The sequence below is a fragment of the Mus caroli genome, unplaced genomic scaffold (genome assembly GCF_978045245.1).
Source record: "Mus caroli unplaced genomic scaffold, Mus_caroli_1 scaffold_4, whole genome shotgun sequence".
NCBI lineage: Eukaryota > Metazoa > Chordata > Mammalia > Rodentia > Muridae > Mus > Mus caroli.
Window position 1 is genome coordinate 120,398,513 of NW_028227259.1, and position 25,689 is coordinate 120,424,201.

The 25,689-nt window shown below is 48.8% G+C and overlaps 1 protein-coding gene across 3 annotated transcripts in view; it reads right to left on the reverse strand.

The window, feature by feature from the left end:
* Positions 1-25,689, reverse strand: part of Ccdc60 (coiled-coil domain containing 60) — a 167,345-nt gene that overhangs the window by 100,909 nt on the left and 40,747 nt on the right. For 2 of the 3 annotated variants that reach the window (XM_021162734.3, XM_021162731.2), the window contains exon 2: positions 1,389-1,471. In XM_021162734.3, coding sequence (XP_021018393.1) covers positions 1,389-1,471 — 83 coding nt within the window. The remainder of the gene's footprint in view (positions 1-1,388; positions 1,472-25,689) is intronic. The other variant, XM_021162733.3, reaches the window with a different exon arrangement.

Genomic DNA, 25,689 nt, shown 5'->3' on the forward strand with positions numbered 1-25,689 from the left:
ACTTCCATCCCATGAATATTTCCATCATGGCTGAGTTGGGATACAATGGCGTCAGCAGACCCAGAGCTGGGAGGGCGTTTGCTTCAACCACTCTCTGTATTCATTATTTCTCTGATGCTGTGATGGAATGCCCCACCTAAAGCCAGCTTAGGAGAGGAAGGGTTTATTGCAGCGGATGTTGCAGAAGGAATACAGTCAGTCATGGTGGGGGAGGCATGGCTGCAGACCCACAAGTCTGGCTGGGCTGCCGTCAGGACTCAGACCAGGAAGTGTGGCGGAACCATAGAACCTCAAGGCTGGATCCTAATGCCCTACCTTCTCCAGGGAGGTCCCACAGCCTTCTGAAACAGCGCCACCCACTGGGAACCACATGTTCAAAAGTATGGGCCCCTGGACATTGCCTATGCTAACTGCGGCTCTTCGTGAAACCTCTTGTTCTGTGCATGGATTTCTGACCGCTCTCCCTTTTCTTACAAGGACGCAGACCGGATAAGGACATTTGACTTCATTGATCCTCAGTTACCCATCTAGTGGCCTTTGTTACAAACAAAGTCACATGGTGTTTTCAGGATTGGAACTTTCTCCAGGGCATGGACGGGAGGGGGAGAGGAGACACTGGGAACCTGGAGGGGTGCATGTTAGTGCGCGACGCATGCGTGCTTCCGCTGGGAACGGTGGACTCTAAGCTGTTCATTGCTCTTCCCCCTCTCTCTTGGAGAATGTTCTAGGGGAAGAAAAGGTGTTTTTGTTTTGTTTTGTTTTTTGCTTTACAACTCCATCCAGGCTATAGAGCATCCTCTGGGGAAGTCAAGGCAGGGATTGGAAGGAGCTGGGGATGTCACATGACATCCCCAGCCACGGGCGAGAGAAATGAATGCGCCCAGGACCCAGACCAAGGAGTAATGCCACACACGCTCAGGGTGGTTTTTTCCTTCCTGATTATCTCACTTAAGAAGAAACCCTTCACCGTCATGGCCACAGGCTGACCCAATCCAGACAGTTCTTCATTTGAACTCGCTTCTGTCTGTTCCCTTTCTAGTGTGCATCCGCACAATTTAGAGATTACATCATGGCCAGGCCCCAGGAGAGTAGACAGAGCCACCTCTCACATGGAAAGGCCTGTAGCTCTCAGGGTTGTTTAACCCTGTGACCTATCCTCCAGCCCTGCCCCCCTCCCCTCACGCCCCACGTAGGTCCACCCATCATTCTGCAGCGTGGGACAGATGCCGGGAGGGGAGGCATCTAGGATGCGTTGATCCCCTGTGTTCTTTCCCTGGCACACAGGTCTTCCAATGAATGTCTATGGAGAGGCTCGCCCCCGCTCCCTGTCCCCAGCCTGGCCCGCAGTGTCTGCGTCTCACAAGTCATCCCTCCCAGGGCTCACTCACCGGCTTCGCATAAGATCCTTCTTAAGGTTTGCTATCTCCTTGTCTATATACTTGGGGCTCTTCACTGTCTTGTCTGAGGCCTGCTGGGGAGGAGAGGGGAGAGGGACATTAACACAGGTGCTCCAGGTGAAGCTGGACTAACAGAGGCCCCTGTGTCTATCGAGAATCAATTTACGCAGAGCAAAGTTCTACTCCAGCACATGGTTTAGGAGGCTCTGGGCTGTCGCTGGTTGGCCCTGTTTTGCTTTGGACCTGTGTCAGGGTCTGGGAGTGTGGGACAGCAGGATGGCACACTTCTAAAGCTTGTGGGAAACACACTGTGAAAACCTTACAGAAGGACCATGCATGCCCCTAGACCCAACATCTGTGGTTAAGCATCCTGCAAGAGAATATTCCTGACAGGGATGCCGAGGCATCATGGCAGGACCGCTCAGTTGCTTGTGAAGACAAACACCTGCACATGCCACAAGAGAAGACAGACTGAACCATCCTGCTACATCTAGACTGCAGAATAATAGTATACAACCATGAAAAGTGACACGCTTCCAACACAGTCTTTCCCTGCCATTCACACAACTGCTGGATGGCACATACCACGGTGCCTGTGTGTGTGTTCTGGGATCAAACATGGGTCCTCATGCCTGCAAGTTAACTGTTTTCCCCAGTGAGCCGTCACCCCAGCTCTGACGGGTAAACCTTTGGGGTGAGGGGGACACTCAGCAACCAAACCATGATGGTGTCCAACTTTCATGTATATTTTCAAAATTTTTACTTTATTATTAAATTATGTGTATATGTGCCCATCTGTGCAGGTGAGTGTGGGTACCTACAGAGACCAGAAAGAAATGGATGTTGGGGCCCCTGGAGCTGCAGTTATCGGAGGCATTGTGAGCTGAGCCACTTGGGTGCTGGGAACGGAATCTGGGCTCACAGTCACTCATCTGACTAGCTCCATGTACTGTTTCCATGGGTGGCAGAGGGAAATGTGCCGTGTATCAGGGGTCTGTGTCATCACACTAGGAAGAGAATGCATTGCTGTGTTAGAGGATTTGCAACCCCGTCATCTGCCCGACACATCGAGGGGACAAGACACACCCTGTAGCTCTGCAACTTGGTTGGCACTGCAGCAGGACCTCAGGAAACCACTCCCACTGTTCCTCCCCCCCCCCCCAATGGCAGTCACAAGCCAGCAGTGATAAACATCTGGAAGACAGAGTCCTGGTTCTCGAGACAGATGCAAGTATCATTTGATATGAACAAAATTAGAAGCTTAGGAAACATCCCAGAACTACTCTTTTAAAGGGAGTCTTGCTTTGTGTGTGGCCCAGAAATCTCTCAAGCTCATGACTCTCATGTGTCCGCCTTCTAGGTGCAGTCACCACCCCTGGGCTCCAAAATCACTTCTTTTAATACTATTACAGAGGTCATGTAGCATATATGTGAAAAGCCTCAGAAGTTCAGTACCAGCCCACAGGGCACTGCGTGAGATGGCGATGGAACTGGGTAGTAGCTCCATGGTGGAACACTGCAGAACTGGCAGTCATGCCATTGAGAACATTGCGTGTGAGATCACAGTGGAGCTGCACGGTGATGTCACAGGGCAATGCAATGTTCCTGAATGATAATGCTGGAGTCAGCACACCTGGAGTCAGCCACTCATATGAGAGTGCAGTAGGGGCTGGCTCAGTGGCTCAAGGGCTTGCTGTGCAAGCTTAGGACCTGAGTTCAGATCCCTCAGAACCCACGTATTAGTCAGACAGGCGTGGCAGCCCACCTATAATTTCAGCCTGGGGAAGGCTGGAGGTGGGGGACACTCAGAACAAGCTGGCTGGCAAGGTTAGCCATATCCAGTGAGCTCTGGGTTTGAGAGACCCTGCCTTATTGAATAAGGTGGCTCTGGGTTTGATTGAGAGACCCTGCCTTATTGAATAAGGTGGCTCTGGGTTTGATTGAGAGACCCTGCCTTATTGAATAAGGCAGAAGCACCACGGAGCATCTTCAGGCTTGGAGCCGCTACATGCACACACACATGTGCATGTGCTCCCAATACACAAGTGACCACACGAGTACAAACAGGTATACACACACACATGCACACCATGTGCTAAATATTTAGCACACGTACACAAAAGAATGAAAATAAGATTAAAGACCACAGTGAACGCAATGACATGGGGCATGGGGCGCTTGCTTGTGGTGATGGCCTTTGGTGTTATTGGCTTAAGTGTTTGCTGTTCTGTGTTTTTTATAGTTTTGAGAGTACAGTTCTCTTATTTGTATAAAACCCCCAGTTACTCCAAGCCAGGCTGCTGTGTTGTTGCCAATGGCAGCCTTGGGTGGTTTCGACTGTGTTGCTAGCTATCTTTGGTGATGGATTTAATGATAGGAGGGTGGCAGGCTGGACCACCTAGATTTGTATAGGCACGTTCTAGTGATGGCGAGACCCAACACAGCATTTCTCAGGTGTCCCCATCATAGTACATAGCTGCCTGCTCCCCAGCCCAGCAGTCCCACTGCCATGCAAAGAAATCCGGTAGCTTCCCCACAAGGATATCTGCCACAGCAGTGTGAGTCACTCTGCCAAACCCATGATGCCCCAGCAAACCGGCGTTGTGGGGCCAAGCCATGGTTGGCCTGGACAGTGAAGACGGTTTGGTTCTGTTGCTTCCTGTTGCTGTAGATGTGTGGTTACTGACATGGAAGAGTGGCAGCGGAATATAATTTCATGTGGAAATGCAGCTTATGTGTAAAGAAATTCAATTATACAGATGCCCATATTTCCTCTGTCTAGAAATTTCTCACAATTTTCTATCATCTCATACAGTCGACTTTTTTTTTTTAAATTGATGGCAAAGAATCCATGTCATAATAGAGTAATATGGAAGTAAACACAATAAATCAACAATAGAGATGTCATATCAGGGTGTCGGAATTATAAGTTAATTAAACAATAATTTTGACTCGGGTTGTTCCTTTTCCTAATTTTCTGTAATTTACATATATTAATTCTAATTAAATAATGGTGTCTTTCATGTTTGCAGGGCAACTCCTGACTAATTTTCTCGATGCGCAAAAATATAAATGTTTAATGTTGATTTGAATTGAGTTGTCTAAGGTCCTGGAGTGATGTGAACAAGCCGTTTTATGCATGGCACCAGGCAGGCTCCGGATGGGAAGCCAGACTCATGCCACAGAGTTCTGTAGAAAGAGAACAGAACAGTTAAGAGAACGGTTGCAAGACCCGGAGAGTCAAGCCAGGGGAGCAAAAGGAAACTGTGGATGTACCTTGGCCAGCCATCAGGCAGGACTAAGGGAAGGGGGCCCAAGAAGCCCTGGGGTTGGCTTGCCTGGCACCAGATGGCAAGTTCAGTTCTCCTGAGAGACAGACAAGAAAACCCTTGGGCCCTCCCTTTCTCCCACTCTGATTTCCTGCTGGAACTTTCAATTGTTTAAACCTAGGGATCCTGGGAAATGTAGTTTTTAAGGATGTGCTCCCCATATGGGATTCAAGAAATGATGGCCCAGAGGAGATGGTTTGGGGGCTGTGGCACCGGTTTAGTAATTGGGTCCTCCCTGAGTCTGGGTTAGCAAGGCTTAAGTGGCCTTTTGGACTGAAGGGCTGGTTCTTGCTTTAAGTAGGTTGCCATAGACGGTAACTGTAGATGGTCCTCATCCTTTGATCCTAAGCTGGTGTTTTCAGTATTTCCCAAGGCTTTGCAGTACAACCGGGGTCTTTCCCTGTTACTTCCTCTGGAAACCTTCACCAAAAGCCATTGTGGTAGTCAGTTTTCCATCACTGTGACAAATACCCTACGTGGCCAACTTACAAAGAGAAAAGGTTTATCCCATCCCACGCAATGAGGCTGTGATGGACTGGACCATGGCTTTGAAACATTACAGACCTGTGATTCTAGGCTATCTGTAACCCTCTTAGGTGTTCCTCCCTTTCCGGGAGACCACTGAAAGTTGTGCATCTTTACAGGTACCACCTCCTCCGTTAGATCTAATGCATTTGACCGTTGACACTGGGACTTTTTTACCCAGGGGACACAAATCCTAAAGGGCTCCACACTGAAGAATGCATTCCCAATACAAAGCTAGAAAGTCAAAGCAGGAAGTCCGGGAACAATCGACAAACCGAATGTATGTGAGCACTGTGCAAAGCCTGCATATGCCTAGCTACTCCATGACATAACCTGGGTGCAGGGGACACGCCTTAGGGACAGTTCACTTTGGTTATCTGTCCCTGCTCTACTTGGGTGTGCCATTGGCTTTTGGAGCCGCTGATTTTCCTGTTGCTCTTGGATACGGGCGGTGACAGCGTCTCTGCCCTGAGTATCTCTCCTGTGTTGAAAACATCCCACTGGCGGTGTGAGGTGTGCCAACAAGGACTGTGACAGATGCCTTGTGGAGTCTCATTCGGTTGGAGAGAAAAGGGCTTTGCCCTCAACAGGAGGCCCGGGTCTGTTACTTAAATCGGACTGCTCCTGAGTGAGCCACGTTCCCTTCCAGAGCCTCAGTTTCCCTATCTGTTCAATGGAGCTCCTGCTAAGCCTACCAGCGACATTCACCTCTTCCCTACCCATTATCCCAAGGACATTCCTACTCAGACACGTGATGTTACCTGTCTGTGCCACATTGCAATCCCATCTTATAAGGGATCAGTGGAGACTTGGGTGGAGAGGATGCGCGCCACAGTGAAGAAGACACTGTCGAGTGGCAAAGCCTGGGCATGGCACTGGGCTCAAGTGACATCAGAGTAACTTCTCTGTGTGAGAGGGTTGTCACTATGTAGCCCAGGCTTGACCTGAACTCATGATCTTCCTGCCTCATCCCCCACCCCCCCAGTGCTGGGATTACAGGCACACACCACCATAGCCTGCATGTGTTCTTAATGACACTAGTCTGTCTCCCTGTTTCGCATAGTAGGGACTAGCTGTTGATCTAAAAATAGCTTATCCTCTGAATTTCTGTCTATAAGGTAGAAAATCGGCACAATCTGTTGAAGGTCATGGTCAGAGGACCAATCTTCTAAGTCTGTGTTTTATGGAAGGATGTTCTAAACTCATCTTTGTCAGACCCAAGACTCCGATCTTCCTGGAATCAGATTAAGATGGAAATGAATTCTGCTAAATGTGCTGGGAGTTGATACAGACATCAGGGAACAGCTGGGATGTTCCCCAGAGCTGTGAGGGGGGAGGGGGGAGGCTGTTTGAAAAGACAGAGATTTGGTAAACTCTAGACCCCTCCTGTCCCTGGGGGGACTCAGTGGGCTGGGTTTGCAGCTGACAGGTGAGCGTTGGGTGGGGGCTGGCAGTTTCCTTCCAGGAGAATGGGTGTTGTATTTCCTTAGTTAGTTTTGATCATTGTCTTAGTTAGGGTTTCTGTTGCTGTAGAGGAGGAATAGACTTATTCAGCTTACACTTCTGCATCACTGTTCATCACTGCGGGAAGTCAGGGCAGGAACCTGGGGGCAGGACCCTGGAGGCAGGAGCTGATGCAGAGGCCATGGAGGGATGCAACTTACTGGTTTGCTTTTCATGGCTTGCTCAGCCTGCTTTCTTGCAGAACCCAGGTTCACCTGCTCAGAGATGACCCACCCCACCCACAGTGGGCAGGGACTTTGCAAATCAATCATTAATCAAGAAAATGTGCCCCCCGCCCCCCCCCCTGCACTCATGCCTACAGGCTAATCTTATAGAGGCTTTTTCTTAATTAAGCTCTCCTTTTCCTAGGTAGGGTTGAGGTTTGTGTCAAGTTGACAAGAGACAAACAAATAAAAACTAACAATCAGAGCCACATAAAGGGTACCTGGGACACACGGTGAGGGGCATGAAGGACCTTGGCCACAGCACACGCTACAAAGTGAAATATGAATTTTTCTGCTGAGTTCAATTCATCACAAACCTCTTTGCCGAGGGCCGGTGGCCCTCCCCTTCCCCCACCTTCTTATGAACCCAGGGGACATGCCGTCATGCCTGGATATTGAAGGAGAAGAGAGAAGTGACAGAAGAGGGGACTGTCTTCTCGGTGTGTGATGGGGGAGCTATAAGGGAGTTCCTGTTAAGAACACAGAGTTTTGGGGGTGGTAAAGGACCATAGCCCTGGGGAGGAAAGAAGCCCCTGCTGTCTGCATTCTGAGCTCTCCTTGCTGTTTCAGACTGTGAGGAGAGACAGCTGCACCATGGGGGTACTTATTAATTATGAAGGGGACATGGTACTGCTAATGTAAGATTTGCAGATGCCAAGGGGTCAAGCTGGCCATGAGGGGACAGACATGTTCCATTGTGCCCCTGATGTGCAGACCTACTGTGTATCTGTGGAGTATCCTTCCTTCTCTGTCCCAGCTTCCATGGTTTAGTTTCACCTCCCCCCCCCCAAGGAATCCTCCTCACTGGCATCCTTACTCCTACCTTGCCAAAAGGGAACCACAGGACCCAGAGACAGGGTGACTTCCTCAAGGTCAGGAAGACACCCATATGCAGCACAGCTCCTGTGACCCTCACCTGACACAGGGGTCAGCGAACTGTGACCTTCCTTACTGGGACGTGGCTAAACCCTTGTGGAAAACTGTGGCCTGTGTGCTTCCGGCTCTGACAGCTGCCCCTAGTGATCGTCTTACTTCCCTAAAGATTTCTTCAAGCTGTCTTCCCTCCATGCCCGGTCCATCTCCATCACTGCCAGCTGTAGACAACACACACACACACACACACACACACCCTTGCTCCTCCTGTTCCTTGTCCCTGCAAGCTATCAGGGCTCCAAAGCAGCGCCTGCCTGGTCTTCATCGGACACCGTGAGAAACTCCATGCTTGGTACAGGGAGCTTAACCAGGCTTACCAAGCAGAGATTCCTGCCACTATGTCACGAGCACTTGGGGCTTTTACCCACGGAATCACGTCACCGTGAGTTAAAAACAAAGAATTCGAGAGAGCGTACGAGAATATTTCCAAACTAGACAGCTGGGTAACTAATTACAAAGGGCTTCCAGGTCAGCAAGGGCAGCGAGGTGAAGATGTACCGGTAGGTGGCGCTAGAAGCCATGGCTTTCGATCAAATTCCATTTTCTTTTGATCTGCCTGCCTCTGCCTCTCTCAGCTCTCCGCTTGATTGAAATGGAAATAGGCTGCCGGCTCCCGCAAGTCCCCCACCAGCCAGGGACTAAGCTGGCGTGCCAACAGCCCGTATGCCGTTTAAAAAGATAACAAACCACGCTCGTCTGAAAGACCAGCTATGGGTTGGAGAGATGGCTCAGGGGTTAAGACTTGCTATGAGAGATCAATGGTACAGCTGTCAGATGCTGGTAACCAACCCAAGTCTCAGTGAAGGGCTCAAGGCTGTCCTTCATAACCCTGGATGAGCTTAAGGAAATAGGTTCTAGGATAGAGCTTAAATTCCATGTGTCTGGGAATGCACTAAGATTTTGAGGGAGCAAAGTAAAGACTGGCTGGAGCACCCTGGTCCAGTCTCATCAGAGAGATTTTCTGTAATTGATTAGCAACGTCTGGCACCGCCCCTGGAGGAATCAGCACACTCATCAGCTTGATCAAGGAAGCAAGGGCTTCTACTCCATTGCCAGCCATAAAGACTGGCTGGAGCACGCCGAGATCCAGTCTCATTAGAGAGATTTTTCTGTAACCGATTAGCAATGCCTGCCACGGCTCCTGAGGGGGAACCAGCACACACTCAAGGATACAGGATAGCCAGCCTGATCGCCCTCAAACTGTGAGCCCAAAGAACGCCTTCCATCCTTGGGTTGCTTCAGCCAAGAACTAGCCCAGCCTACCAGTCATAGCCAGCTTCTCAGCCTTGACTTTCCTATGGAGAGCATCTAATCTTACCTACGGGAGCTGACCCTGCGCTGCTGGTGAGATAGAAGAAAACTAAGGGACAAAAGAGCTGGCCAGAGCTGGTTAGAGTGTGACCCTGGACATGAGCCTTGGTGTGACCACAGGTCTCCTGGGGTGGGATGTCTCAGGTGCCTTCCTCAGGATGGCACTTTATGCAGACCTCATTAGGAGACATGGCGATCGCCGAGGATAGCCCAGGTCTGCCACTGCCGCTGCAGGGTCAGGCTGCAATCAATCCAGCCTGTGCTTCCTGAATGCTGAGAATCCAGCTGCACTCTTGAGAATACTGTGTGGGCTCAGTATTCTCACAGTGGGCTGTGGTGGAGGACATCACATCAAGTGTCTCGGGAAGCGGAGGCCTGAGCTGATCAATCGAAGTGGCTATAGGTGACTCTCCCTCAGTGGGGGTGGTGTCATGCAGACCCCACACACCGCTCACAGAGCTTATGTCAAACTGAAAGCCAGCAGCTGATCTCTGGCCTTTCCACTCTCCCCTCCCCTCCCCATTCCTGAAGTAGGCCTAGAAAGCTAGAACTCTTGATTGTCAAGCCATAAAACCTAGAAAAGGTGCCTCCACGTGCTCCAGTGAGGTCCTCCCTGTGTGATAAGTGTTCTGCCACATACCTGTGTGTGTGTGTCTTTGTGAGTAAGAGAGAGAGAGAGAGAGAGAGAGAGAGAGAGAGAGAGAATCTGAGTAGTCCTAGCTGAAACCTTAACACTGTTTCTTAACACCTGTCATTCTTTCTCTCCTGCCCCCTACACCCACCCCCATGATTTGTTTCTTTCATCAGAAACACACATTTCTCCCGGGGCCTTCCGGCCATCATTGAGAAGAATCAGGGTCAGGGAAAAAGCAGGTTTCCGTAGACTCTGTGCCTGCCTCCTGTTGGTCCTTCCTTGCCACAGTCCATGCATAGCTGTGGAGACTGGTGACCGAAAAGTGCCACTTTTCTTCCCGCCATGGGTAATTCAGATGGAGGATGCTGCCAGCAGGAGCTGGGTGTAAGTATGACTGGAGGCTGGGGTGAAAGTGGGGGTGTGTCACTCGGGTTCTTCTGACGACCTAACACACAGAAGAACACGCCTGAAGCTGGAAATGCTGTGCGGAGGCCGTGGGAGGTCACGCTAGCAAAATCAATTTAGGAGTGGGGAGCCCAGCCAAGTACGGAATAGACAGTGGTGAAGTCCATTTCATTAAATAAAAAAAAAAAATCAACATAGGTTTTTCTAAATGGCTTAAAAACAGATTGGGTGGGGGGAGCGTGAAGGGGGGAATATGTCACTCCCATCTTGCCAGAAAGTTGTTCACATTCTTCTCTGGAGATGACTAAAGTTGCCAAGTTTTGTGGATACTTCTAGAGAGAGTTTACATAAATGCACACAAGCACACATACACACATGCACGTATACATACACAGAGTAACGTTTGTCCTGTAAGAATGAGGAACTGAACCCACAAAAAAGTGCTGGCTGCGGCACATGCCTGTAACACCAGCACTCGAGAGGTGAAGATGGGGGCTGGAGAGATGGCTCAGTGGTTAAGAGCACTGACTGCTCTTCCAGAGGTCCTGAGTTCAAATCCCAGCAACCACATGGTGGTTTACAACCATCTGTAATGGGATCCGATGCCCTCTTCTGGTGTGTCCGAAGACAGCCACAGTGTACTCATATAAATAGATTTTAAAAAGAAGTAGTAGAAGTAGTAGTAGTAATAGTAAAGCTATGGGCTCCCAGCCTACCTAAAGCAGTGAGCTCCAGATTCAGGAAGAGGCTCTGCCTCACAAAAATAAGGTGGAGAATGATTGAGGGAGATACCCAAGGTTTATCTCTAGCCTCCATATACATGCATAGACACAGAGGAAAACACACACGCACATGCTCACACTCACACACGCCCAAGTTTCTCCTATATCTATTTATGCTATGCAGTTTCTTGGATGGCTCCAGGAACCTCTATTCCCACCTCTGTGTAACCTCTCCCTTGGGAGGTGGGTCGAGCCCAGTAACCTCCTTGGAATGAATAGAAACTGACAGAAACAGTGCCTTCTGAGATTGGGTGGCAGAGGGAGCATGGCTTCCCCCTTGGCCATTGGCTCTTGCTCCTGGCGAGTCCAGCTTCCTAGGCTGTGAGGTTCTCCTTTAAAGGAGACCTTCGTGACAAGGAACTGAAATCTTCCACGAAGCCTGTGAGCAGCTGCCTTCTGCCCACAGCCGTTCGGATTGTGCTCAGGAGTTGCCACCTTTCCACACACAGAGCCAGAGAGACCAGCTGCCCTGGGGCCATCTTGGTTGGGGCGGAGACCTGCCGCTGAGCCACACCCACATTCCCAGTCTACAGCAGCTGGAGGTGATAAATGCTTGCTGTCTTAAGTGGCCCACTTCTGGGGCAATGTATGACACAGCAATACATCACTGAAACGCAGCCATGGGGGAAGAGCCCTCCCTGGGAGACAGGTAGTGCTCAGGGTTATATAAACTCATTTAATTTCTCTTCAGGCTCTAATCACGGCTTTACAAGAACTTCCCAGACTGTAGCGGTCCAAACGCTTTCCAAGGTGTGCACCAGCCTGGACACGGCTTCCTGGCGGTGTGGCTCCATGCCCAACTTACCACAAGGGGACAAGCGACGGCAGCCTAACTGTAATTAGTAACACATGATACTGGTGCGGGTTTGTGTGACTCACGGTGGCTCTTCCGCCTATGTAAGCATCATGTCTTGCTCATGTCTTCCCTGGATTCTACCCTCTCTTGCTCTCTTTTCTTTCACAAAATCCCCTTCCTCATTGTTCTATAATCTTCCTTCAGATCATTAAAAAATTTTTTTTTCATACATGACATTGAAAGCGTATTTGAATGTGTCCTATGTGTGCAGGACATGCTCTTGTTCCTTGAGGCAGGGTCTGTCATTAACCTGGAGTTACAGTGGTGGCCATTGAGGCCCTAGTGGGGGTCCTCCTGTTTCTACCCCTGCCCAGTGCTGGTGTTAAACGTGTGTGAGTTTCCCTACCCAACTTTCTGCATGGGTGCTGGGGATTTGAACTCAGGTTGTTGCAGGTGTGCGGCAAGCACGCTTTGCTTTGACATATTTCACTTAACACAATATTCTCTGGCTCCTGGCCTTTGCTTCCAGATGACCTGAACGTACTCCTTTGTTTCTGAGATATCATTCAAACCAGATCCATTGTATATGTGAGCAACCTTTGCTCTGTCCACTCTTCTGTTGATTTGCATCTGGGCTGATTCCCTGTCTCAGCTGTTGGGAGCCACGCCTCAGAGAGGGTGTACTAAGGTATCATTGTGGCACACTGAGTTCACTTCCTCCAGATGTAATATCAAGAAGTCACTCGGCTGGAGCCTGTGGTAGTTCTGATTTTAGATTTTTGAAGAACAACCATCCCGATCCCACAGTAGCTGCACTAATTCACATCCTCCCCGCCAATAACATATGAGAGTTCCCTTTACCCACCAACCCCATTCTTGTCAGGATGTTTTTGTTGTTGAGACTTTATTGGTGTGCATGCTGAATTTTGCATCTTATTTTCACTTCTCAGTGCACTCGGTCATACATTTGCCATGTCCGTGCCTTTGTCGGTTATGACAAACCCAAGCTGGAATGTTCCCTTCCGTGGCTCCAGGCGTCCCTTGTGTGGTGTTCTGCGCCAGCGCTGCTGGTATCATAGGGACTGACCTGGCACCTCTTACAGTGGCCAGATGTTTGTCCCCAGCTGTTCTCAAAGCCCTATTTTGAGCTGGTGTGTTCTGAACAGCAACGGGGAACAAAAGCATCGAGCAAAGGGGCTGGGGAAACATGGACTCCAGCAGCAGCTCAGCCCCCCCTGCCCCACTCTGGAGGACGAACCCCAACCCCGGTAAGCTGCTTCCTGTCACTCCCAGTTTCAGCCTGTGGCTGGCAAGTCAAAACATGAGTTTTCAAGATTTTGCTTATGCTTATGAAGTAAAAGGAAAGCAAACAGCTCTGATTTAAAATCTCCTCCCCATATTCTGTATTGGGCTCAGCTCGTTTCTCTTGCATTCATATTTTAAACCACTGGCTTAAGTGGGTCTTCCTTTCATGCTCTAAGTGGGGTCTCCCCTCTCTCCTCTGGTCCCATGCAATGTGGTGTGTGCAGAGTGTGTGACCTTGTCACATGGCATCTTTGGTCTAGGGCACGATGCCAAGCACTGAGTGGCTTCCTGGCAGTTGTTTGGTTAGTGGATGGATGGATGTGAACTTTGATTTACAGGATTTTTTTTTTCAAACTCTTGGACTCAACTTAGAGACAAAACCTGGACACCCAAGGCACAGGTGTAAAACGGAGTCGAAAAGCGGTTGACCCTGGCAATGACGAGGCACTACACGGTACACAGAGGGCTGGTGAGATGCCGATCCTTAAGGTAAGGGGCCAACAGGGCTCTCTTTATGGTAGGTGGAGAAGGGAATGTTTGTATGCAACATAGTTTCTTTTTTTTAATTATATATTGCAGGCTGGAGAGATGACTCAGTGGTTAAGGGGACCTGGATTTGGTTCCCAGCACCCACATGGTGGCTCACAACAGTCTCTAACTCCAGTTTCAGGGGAGCAGACGCTCTCTTCTGGTCTCCTTGGGTACTGCATGCACATGATACCTATACATATACTCAGGCAAAAACACACACACACACACAAAATAAAAATAAAGCTTTTGAATAAGTATAGAATCCACAGGGGAACTAAAGGCAGCATTGCCTTTGAGGGGACAGGAGGTGGTGTGGGAACTGTGGTGTGCTGCCTGACAGAGCGTGTTAAGGGAGATTCACTTTGGCCCATGGTTTTAATCCATCACAGGGCCTGTTCGTTCATCTCACAGTAGACCAGGGAGCAGAGAGCAGGGTAAGGCAGGATGGGGGACTAGGGGTGAGTGGTAACCTTGAAAGCCAGCCCTCGGGGGAACTGTCTGCCCGTTAGACCCCACTGAGGGGCAGTGTGAGCGAGGTGGTTTCTCCAGTCAAGCGGAGAGCTCTGGGTGTGAATTTTAATTGGCGTGGCTAGAGGGCGGAGAATGTAATTTGTTTTCTGATTCTTCCCCAGCGCTGGGACTTGGAGGGAGCTTTTCTGACGGTGAGGTGGGCTCTTCGGGAGCATGTCTTGCACAAATTGGAACCGGATCAGGCTGGCTAATGGTGGTGGTGGGGAGGATTGAAAAGGTATGCCTTGCTAAATTCTCCCACCATACACCCTACTGTGGCTAAATTGCTCCCACCACACGCCCTGCTATGGCTAAGTCCCCCCCCCCCAATAATCCCAGCAGCTATGGAGAAGGAGGCAGATTCCAGCTCTGGACCCCTCCTCTCTTTTGGGGTCTGATTCTTTGCTTGAGACTTTTGCTTTGAATAAACTCCAACTTCACTTGACTTTCAAACTCTGTCTTGCTTCTGATTCTTTAATTGGCAGGGCCTGGAAGTGGGAGGGGGGAATAGACTCAGTTTTGAACCTCTAGACTTTGACACCACACTGTGAAGTTTTTGTGCCTCCCCCCAGAACCCCCCCAGCTCTGTTATCTGAGGGAAAAAAATGTTCAGAATATGAACCTGCCAGGGGCAATTTTTTTCACACTCAAATCCATGACACCCGAATTGTCAGAACTGGCTGTCCTGGGTGAAGGGATGAAAAATGGGGATGGGATGGGCGTGGGGGTGAAAGTAAGGGAAAGAGATGGGGGTAAGAGAGAGGGGCTCCTGTTCTCCAATTCATTTTCTGTAGTATTTTTCAAACTTCTTATGCTTCATATTAATTTTCTAAAACAAACAGACAAACAAACAAATAAATGAAAGGGTGTGACAACCCTGATTGGAATTAAAACACAGAGCCCCACTTTGTCCCCTCAAAACTCAACAAGCGTGGAGCAGGCCAGCAAAAATCCATCTGCATTTCAGAGTCAAGACAAAATTAATTTGGAAAAGAAAATACAGGCAGGGAGCAGAGTTAGCAACCTCAGGAAATCCAGGGAAATGTAATTGAGTAAGAATTATCTCCTTAATTACTTCTGACCAAATCAATAACAAGGCCAGATGAGAAGCCCGCAGTAGCCACCAATGAGCGTCCAGCTGCCCAGGGAACTAACTGGGGTTTGGACTTGTTTGTAAAGCAAAGAGCCTTCTTTTCCACCCCTGTTAGTTAGCAAACATGGTTCTTGGGGCCGGCCGGGTGAGGCAGCTGAGGCTCGCAGCTGTGAGATGCTCAATTCACCAAGAAGCATTCGAAGGTGTGGGATCCGTGCCTTGGACGGTATCAGATACTAATTTTCATGCCTTCTGGGGGCAAATAGGGGACAGAGGTAGGTCCGCCATGCAAATTAGGGAGAGGTGAGCGAGTGCCTGAAGTAGGAGGTGGCTAGGCAGAGCTGCAGAGACATCTTTAGCCCTATCTTGGACATAGAAGGAGGGGGCAGTGAGGATCTGGGCTCAGAGAAGCCCAGCTGGGCACACTTCTTAGAGTTCTCCAGGTTTGGGCTCTGGGTTAAGGTTCTGTCTGGGGAGGACTCAAAGCTGACTCCTTTGAGTAACCTGATACACCTCTATGCTGCTGGAAGCTCTTGATCAGTGGCCTCAGTCTACACCTTCATCCAATGCTCTCCCAACCCTGAGACTTGTCAGCAAATCATATTCACTGTCCAGGATGCTGGATTCAACTCATAAGTAAAAAACCAAAACCAAAACAAACAAACAAAAAAAACCTCCAATCCAAACCAAACAAATCATCAACAACAAAAATACCCCAGACAAACAAAAAAGAAAACAATAACAACAACAACAACAACAAAACCAACAAGACTTCTGTCCAGGTGCAGTGGCTGACACAATACTAGAACACAGCAGGCAGAGACAGGATTGCTACAAGTTTGTGGCCAGCCTGGCCTACCTAGTGAGTTTCAACCCGGCCAAGGCCAAGGCATAATGAGACCTCAATAAAACAAGCCAGACCCCACATCCAAACCACCGCCACCAACACAACACACACCTTCCTTTAAAGCTGCCTCAGGGCACCTCATGGTATGTGGATAAGGCAGGCTGCAGCATTGCCATGCCCTGTGGGCCTGTGGGCCTGTGGGCATTTCATCAGCAAGGAGGAAGGGCAGTTGGGATTAAGGGGAGTGACTTCCAGGTCGGAGCAGGCTCTGGAGAGGCTGGTGGTGATGACCACGAGGGAAAGACTGTGGGTCTGTTAGTTAGCCCAGTTTAATCCCTGCAGTGGAGCCATACAACCGGGCAGACACATCATGGCACAGATATGAACCCTTTCTGTTGGTCGACTAGAACATAACATAGCTAAGAGGGAAGAAGACGTGTGCACTCAGGGTGTGCAGAGGTCAGCCAGAGATGGAGGAGGGTCCATCCAAATGCAGCCTACAAACAGGGCTGGCGGAGGGCAGCGCTGTGAGGGATGAGGAAAGGTGGCGTGGGACCTCTCCTGAAGACAGCCAGATGTCTACTGTGGCTACCTCCCCCCTCCTCCTCCTTTTCCCTCCTCCTTCCTCCTCCACCCTCCTCCTCTCTCCTCGTCCTTCCTCCTCCATCCTCCTCCTTCCTCTTCTTTCTCCTCCCTCTTCCCCCATCTTCTCCTTCCTCCCTCCTTCTTCCCTCCTCTCCTTCCTCTTTCCTCTTTCCTCTTCCCTCTTCCCTCCCTTATCTACCCTCCTCCCTCCTCTTTCTTCTCCTCTTCTACCCTCTTCCCTCCACCTCCTCCCTCCTCCTTCCTCTTCCTTCTCTTCTCTCTTCCCCTATTTTCTCCCTCCTTCCCTCCCCCTCCTCCTACCTCTTCCTCCCTCCTCCTCCCCGCCTCTCCTTCTTCCCTCTTCCCTCCCTTATCTACCCTCCTCCCTCCTCTTCCTTCTCCTCCTCTATCCTCCTCCCTCTTCCTCCTTCTCCCTCCTCTTTCTTCTCCTCCCTCCTCTCCCTCTTCCCTCCTCCTCTATCCTTCTCTCTCTTCCTTTTCCCCCCTCCTGCCCCCTCCTCCCTCCTTCTCCTGCTACTAATGCCATCACAGGAGTCCCACACTTAGAATGTCACTCAGTTCTCATCATTCCCCAAAGGCCCTGCCTCTATTACCACGAGCACAGGACGTCGTGGACGGGCACCTGGGAGACATCACGCATGGCACAGCAGAACCAAACCCAACCCAACCCGAGCCCTGATGATGCAGTCTGTGCTCTTTTCTGCTTCTTCTGGCAGAATGTTACCGAGGACACCCAGCTGGAGACAAGATCACACAGAGCCTCACCTACACACGTACCAACTTGTAGGCAGGCACAATGAATCGAAAGTATGGGAATGTCACAGATCTGTGCTCACTGCCTGGAGTCATCGGCATGTGCTGTGAGCTCCACTTTCCCGGTACACAGAATAGAATCAGTCACCCCCCACGCCCCCCCGCTTCATGGGGCCACGGTGGAGATTCAGCCCACTGGTAGATACAGACCATCAGACTTGGGTTTATGGCGAGGGGGTGCAAGGGATGGCAGCTGTTAATGTAACCGCTGTCATTAATAAGGTGTGCAGTTAATGAAGAGGTGAGGTGCAGGTGAGCTGCCACAGGACCTCAGGCTAGGCGAGGAATTACAGCGGCCATTGGCCTGAGGTAGGGTTATCATCTGCCCTCTGCTCCTGACACCGGCACTTTATGGGGGTTAATTAGAAGCTTTATAATGTGCTGCGCACTCCGATGATCTATAAAGAGAGACGTGTGGTGGGGGGATAGTTAGATTACCCCCATTACCGAGGACCCTGAATCACTTTCCTCAGGAATCTGAGTCAAGTGTAAGAGGACTAAGCGTTTAGTGGCCACCGTCACTTTAGAAGCCCCCAGGCAGGGGTCTGGGCACAGTCAGCCGTCCTCAGTACCTAAGGAAGGAGGATATGGAAGGAGATCTTGAGATTTGGGGAGTCTTTGAGCTCCCACACGGCCAAGACCCTGTCGTGTGCTGTGCCAGGAAGCGTTCATGAACCCCAAAAGACCACCAAGGAGCTGACGCCCGTGCAATTGCACTAGGGTCTTTATTTACAAGTTTGAGCTTGGGCCACACCACCATCTCTGATGCAGGAGAACGGGAAGGTGCAGCCCCCAGCATGGTTAGTTATCTTGAGTTATCTTGAGTATCTTAGGTCAGGTTCTCTAAGATGGAGCCTGGACCCAAAAGACCTGGTCTCTCACATGTTTGCCAGTGGATCTCAAGGCTTGAGACGGGGATTGACCCGAAAACAACTACTAACTAAATGCTCGATGGGTGGATGGATGAACTTATGGGTAGACAGAGGAAAGGACGGGGGGATAGATGGATGGCCAGATGAATGAGTGGGAGGATGGATAAACAGAAGGAAAGATGGGTGGAAATGGTAGGTGGGTGGGAACAGGAGATGCTGAAGGCATGGTAGGATGGGCAAATGGGTAGAGACACAGGTAGGTGGATAGACAGATGGATGGATGGATGGGTGGATGGATGGATGGATGGATGAGCTGAGGAAAGGATGGACAGACAGAGGGATGGGCAAATGTATGGGTAGAGAGATAGATGGATGGACACAGGAAACGATGGATGGAATGTTTAAGCCCCTGGAGATATGGTGGATTTGAACTCATAGACTTAGAGTCTGATAGGAGGAGAGTCTCAACAGGGACTGGACAAGAAGGCTTAGTAGGCATTATCACAACCCAGAGGGACATTGGACCCCACAAAGACAGACATACTTGGGTTGTTGGCGAAGTGATCGTTGGCCTTCAGTTTTCTTTCCTCATCTAGTGATGTCTAAAGAGACCATTTTCTCTGTTAATGAGGACGTCTGAGAACCATCACCTCCTGCTGCCTGGACTACTTTATAGTAAGATGGGGGTGGTAGGAGGCATTATACAACCTTGAAAATGGAGTGTGTATGTATACTGGGTGATGCTCAACACAAACTGAGGCTTGGCACGTAGTATGGCTTCAGGCAGCACCTATGAGGCACCAGTATCATCTCCTCGAATTACATGGAACAGCAGCCTCCTGTTCTCACCACACTGGGGTACCTGCTGGCTGAGCGGGATACCCTCTGGCATCTGCATGGGAAGAGGCAGGTGGCCACAGGTAGGATGGGGGCCAGCTAAGGCTAGGCAGGCTGGGTCAGCCTTGCCCACCCCTCTTCCAAGTCGTCAGAGTCTCACTGTGTAGTTAGGGAGAACAGAATCCCTCTCAGTGTTCTGATCTTTGCTCCCCAATTTCCAGATTCCCCCTGAAGTTGAAATTATAATTGAAACGGGAAACAAAAGCCTTGCAGTATAAAAGAAGGGAAGATGGAGTCTGTTGCTGAACCAGGAAGTCACTGATTAAGCAAGATGGGCTGGGCCAGTGAGCCCCCGGTATCCCCCCCCCCATCTCCATCTACCCAGAAATGAAACTGCAGACATCCACTGCCACACCTGGCTTCTTGATCTTGGTCCTGGGGAATCTAAAATCAGGTCCCTTGATCTTTAATAACTCAGCCATCTCCTTCGTCCATACTTCACCAAGCTTCTGCCTCCTCCTTCGAGGAACTTCCTTTGGCATGATGTGGCCCTGTGTCCCAGTTCAGCTTCACCCTTCTGTGACCCTGGGTAGGTTATAATTCTCTCATCCATAAGAACAGGGACGCTAGGAATACTGCCTCTCTCTTTAGACGTGTGGGAAGAATTGGAGATAATGAATCCGAGGCGCCTTGCCCAGCACCTGGCATTTAGTGTATGCATAATAAATGCTGGCTGTTAAAGACAATCATGGGCACTGCTAATAGGCCCCTCAGATCTGGAAGGCCCGCCCTAAATGACGTCAGTAACATTACGACGAGCTTAAGACTCAAAAGAATCCTTGAGGTGGGCAGGCTGGTTTCGTCAAGTACCAGTTTCCTCTGTGGACAACATTTTCTGTGGCTGTGCTCATCAGAAAATGGGAAAGCAAGTGCTAAGATCTCTCCTCTAATCACCTTGGCAGGTTACTAGTTTGCTCTTCAGGAGGATAAGTCCTCAGTAGGGTGCCACACACTCCTTCTGCAGCATCTATGACTCCTTCCTTCTCCACAGGGCTGGTTTCCCTGACTGGTCCCTCTCCCCCTCCCCCCGTTCTCTCATCCTGGTCTCTTCAGTCTGCAGTGTGTTAAGTAGGGAGGTGCCTGTCGCCCCCCCCCCCACCCCCAGGATCCATATGCCCACACCCATGATTATGGAGAAGTAGGGCTCGGATTTCACTTTTCTTATTGACAAAATACCTGATGAAGCAGGGAAAGAAGGAGGGTTTTACTCTGTCTGACGGGTTGAGGGTACAGTCCATCATGGTGGCAAGTAGCTGGCCACACTGAGCTCACAGTCAGCAAGCAGAGAGAAGGATGCTGGTGCTCAGGCCCCACCCCCACCCACCATTTTTACTCAGTTGGAGAGTCTTCCCACCTGAATTAGTTCTCTCTGAAAATGCTCGGCGCTGTGCTTCTGTGGTTGGTGATTCTTAAACCTGGGCAAGCTGACTATGAGGATTAACCACCAGGGTGACCTGATCTGAAATGAGGGCTTTGCAAAAGGGCAGTGGATCAGGACAGTTCTGGAATCCCTGTCAAAGAAAGACCATGCAGTGCCCAGTGAGTCAAGCAGACCTCGGGGCCAAGGAGCACCAGGGGCTGTGGAGCCACCAGGAGCTGAAGCTGGGAGAAAGGCAGAGAATATCGTCTCCCTTCAGAGAGAATGGATCCAGCTTACTCTCTGGCTTGGGAATTCTGGCTTCCTCAACTGTCAGAGACAAAATTTCTGTTGCTGGAAATGACCTCATTGTAGATAATTGACCGTCATAGCCACAGGAAACAAGTACACCATCTTTATATAGCACGAACCTTATTAAGCTTGCTTAAAAATCTTCAATTGCTCCTTGCTGGCTCCGGAAGGAAGTCTCAGCTGTGTATCTGTTATTTCCTCTTCTATTCACCCCCCCCGACCCCCACAAACACACACACTGTCCTGAAGTCCCTGAGTCATTTTGAAACACGCAGAGCTCCTGGAAGCACATTAGGTTCTCTGGGTAATAGCTTTCCTCTCTGCGATCTACTTCTTGTCTCACTTGAAAAAGCTCCGACTCACCCTTCAACACCCTACTCAAATATTATTACCTCCATGAAACCTTCCTGTGCATGGTGGCCTTCAGCTCTTTCTCGAGTGGCTGGGTCCCATGGCAACAGGCCAAGCCTCTCTTCCTGGGACACCCAAGTTCAGCCTCCACAGAGCTTGTTACCAGTGAATGTTTCCCTATTCAGGTGTGAGTTGCTGGGATCAGAACATGCCTTGATTGTTTGCTTGTTTTTTTTAAAGGGGTCAGTATATGCTTTTAGGGGCTGAGTGACTGTGGGGTGTATCATGAATAAGGAGGTAAGGTAAATTCTATAATGGGAGATGTGGCAGCTGGCGGGTGGCTTGTTCATCTGGGCATCTATGGAGATGCTCAACTTCCACAACCAGTCTTGGGGAGAGCGATCGGCCATGTGACTATCCATGTCATACCTCTGTTGCCTGTGAGAACTGCAGCTTTCTGGACTCCTGTGAACGCCCACCCCCTTTATGGCTGTGAAAAGATAACATGACCAAGGCAACTTATAGAAGAGCGGGTTTACTGGGGGCTTGCTCACAGTCTCTGACAGCTAGCTCAAGGCCATCATGGTAGGGCAGGGAAGCAAGTATGGTGCTGGGCCAGTATGTGACAATTTACATTTTGAGACATGACCAGGGGGAAGAGAGGAGAAATGGAGAGGGGTAGGGGGAGAGAGACAGAGACAGAGAGAGACAGAGATGGAGACAGAGACAGACAGACTAGGAATGATATGGGCTTTGAAACCTCAAAGCTTACCCCCAGGGACGTGTCTCCTACATCAAGGCCATGCCTCCTGATCCTTCCCAAACAGTTCCACCAAGTGCAGACAAGTATTCCAACCCATGAGTTTATGGGGGACACATTCTTCCTTATATCAGCATGCCTCCCATTCCGGGAGTAATTAGAGGGTGCATCTAGGATTTGAGAGAGTGCTTGGGAGACCCCAAAAGTTAACAGGAACCAGAGAATGATCCCTGCTGGTGGTATGATAGGCCTACAATCCCATGTGCCACGAAATTACCATGGGTTTGCTCCATGGAAGTCAAGAGGAACTGCAGGATATAGTTTAGGCTTCAAGGAATTGGTAACAGAGATGGGAACTGAGCGCACAGACTTTAGCTCCAGACAGATTCTGGTTTCAAACACTTGATTCTTTTTTGTTGTTGTTGTTACATATTTCTTTTTATTTTATTTTAATTAGGTATTTTCTTCATTTACATTTTCAATGCTATCCCAAAAGTCCCACATACCCCCCCCACCCCCTACTCACGAACACTTGATTCTTATTCCTTGACCTTGGATGTGTCTTTCAGTCTCGCTGAATCTTAACTTTTTTGTGTGTGTCTACACTGGTGAAGATGCTGAGCCCTGTCTGCCTCATGGTGTGGCTGTGACAGTTATACCTGGTGTATCTAGCTTCCCTGACATGTAGCAAGCTATTGGCAACACAGTTTTTTTTTTTAAATTGTATTTTAAAGTCTAGTAGGGGTGTGATTAGTTCATGAACAATACATAGGATGGATTAAGACCCTGCTGTTGGTAAGGGATGTTAGGATTTGAGAATGCAGATGCTTAAGATACCAAGGGTGGACCATGGGCACTAAGAATGAAGTTATTGAAGAAAGACTTGTGCTTAACAGTATGTGTCTGTGTGCATGTGTCTAAGTGTGTGTGTGTGTGGGGGATGTATGCATGCACATGTGCACACTTGCTTTCAAAAGGCACTCTTTAAGTCTGGTGGCTTCAGTGTAGCCCCGCTGAGCCACAGAAGACCACCTGACTGGCTATGATCCTGCCCCGCTGCTGGTGAGCTCTATCAGATGCATCCATGCTTCCTCAGTGCCTGTTCTTTGCTGAGAAAGTCACACAGGAGCAGGAAGCTCTGCCTGCTGCCAGTCCCCTTCCTCCTGGAGCCTGTCTACATGTAGGAACAGGGATGCCACTATGGAAGCTCTTTCTAAGCCACTGGGAGAGGAATCCCATTTGCACATGGCTCCCCAGGACTTGCTGTGTGAGTTGGTGTGCACTCATTCATTGTACATCCTAAAGGTTGTTTATGGCGACTATAGTTATGTAACAAAGCTCACTGTTTACTGGAGGTGTAGGCCAGTTTTGGACATTCTGGTATATAAGTGGAGATGCAGGGAAAATACACCGCCTTCCCAGGCAGAGTAAAAAGCTTTGGGAGGGATGAAGGGAAGACCTCTTCTCACCACTGTCTGTGCGCTCCCCTCCCCACCTCCCCACCGCTGCTTCTGAGCTGTCTTTGTAGCAGTAGGAGCCTCCTGGTCTCTTCAATGGCTCAGATCTCATTTTAACGAGTGCACACAATCGAGTTTGTCTGGCTAAAGATTTAATGACCTACAAAATGTGCCCTGAGTTCCTGGCGACCCTTACGTGTAGCATTTGCACTTTGCAAACTCCAGGTCTAGGCTTGAGATTTTGTACATGGCTTGGTTTAGAGGTCAGAGTTTTAAAGCCCCTACCCCCACTCCAGACTTGTAGAGAAAAAACATGGTGCCCGTCTCTAGTCTGTATGCTGTAACTGAACATTCATCTACATGCACGGGAACTCACACAAGGCAGAGGCTATGCCCTAGTATGAGTTGCACTGCCAGGCTCAATCCTTAAAAAAAAAAAAAAAAAAAAAAAAAGATTGATGGACCTCAATATTAATTCTCAGGGGAGGGGCTTGTGTAGGCTTCTTTGTTCAATTAAGGTAAAGAAGACTGAACTGCTGTATACTGCAAAGTTGTAGACAGTCTTGTCAGAGGATGTTCTAAGATGAGCAGGACTCCTGTAAGCAGCCACATCTGCTGCTCATCAGAGAGTGTGGGGCACTGTAAAAGAAGCATTACTGATGCTCAAAGCACACATTGAACCTCACACAATAATAGTGGGAGTCTTCAACACCCCACTCTCATCAATGGACAGATCATTCAAACAGAAACTAAACAGACACAGTGAAAGTATCAGAAGTTATGGAATAAATGGATTTAACAGATATCTATAGAACATTTCACCTGAAAACAACAGAATATACCTTCTCAGTACCTCATGGTATCTTCTCCAAAACTGATCATATAATTGGACATAAAACAAGCCTCAATAGATACAAGAACATTGAATTAATCCCATGTATTCTACTAGACCACCACAGACTAAAGCTGGTCTTCAATAATAGCAAAAACAACAGAAATCTCATATACGCATGGAAACTGAACAATTCTCTACTCAATGATAACTTGGTCAAGGAAGAAATAAAGAAAGACATTAAAGACTTTCTAGAATTTAATAAAAATGAAGGCACAACATACCCAAACTTATAGGACACAATAAAAGCAGTGCTAAGAGGAAAACTCATAGCTCTGAGTGCCTCCATAAAGAATTTGGAGAGAGCTTACACTAGCAGTTTGGCAGCACACCTAAAAGCTCTAGAACAAAAAGAAGCAAATACACCCAAGAGGAGTAGATGGCAGGAAATAATCAAACTCAGGGCTGAAATCAACCAAGTAGAAACAAAGAGAACTATACAAAGACTCAACAAGACCAGGAGGTGGTTCTTTGAGAAAATCAACAAGGCTAACTAACCAGAGGGCACAGAGACAGTATCCAAATTAACAAAATCAGAAATGAAAAGGGAGATATAACAACAGAAACTGAGGAAATGAAAAAAATCATCAGATCCTACAAAAGCCTACACTCAACAAAACTGGAAAATCTAGGTGAAATGGATGATTTTCTAGAGAGATACCAGGTACCAAAATTAAATCAGGATCAGATAAACCATCTAGACAGTCCCATAACCTCTAAGGAAATAGAAGTAGTCATTAAAAGCTGCCCCCCCCCAAAAAAAAGTTCAGGGTCAGATGGTTTTAGTGCAGAATTCTATTAGACTTCCAAAGAAGACCTAAAACCAATACTTCTCAAGCTATTCCACAAAATAAAAACAGAAGGAACACTACCCAATTCATTCTACATAGCCACAGTTACACTGATACCTAAACCACAGAGACCCAACAAAGAAAGAGAACTTCAGACTAATTTCCCTTATGACTATCAATGCAAGAATACTCAATAAAATTCTCTCAAACTGAATCAAAAAACACATCAAAACCATCATTCACCATGATCAAGTAGGCTTCATCCCAAGGATGCAGGGATGGTTCAATATATGGAAATCCATCAACATAATCCACTATATAAACAAACTCAAAGGAAAGAAAAAAAAAAACACATGATCATCTCATTAGATGCCAAAAAAGCCTTTGACAAAATATAACACCCCCTCATGTTAAATGTATTGGTGAGATCAGGAATTCAACGTCCATACTTAAACA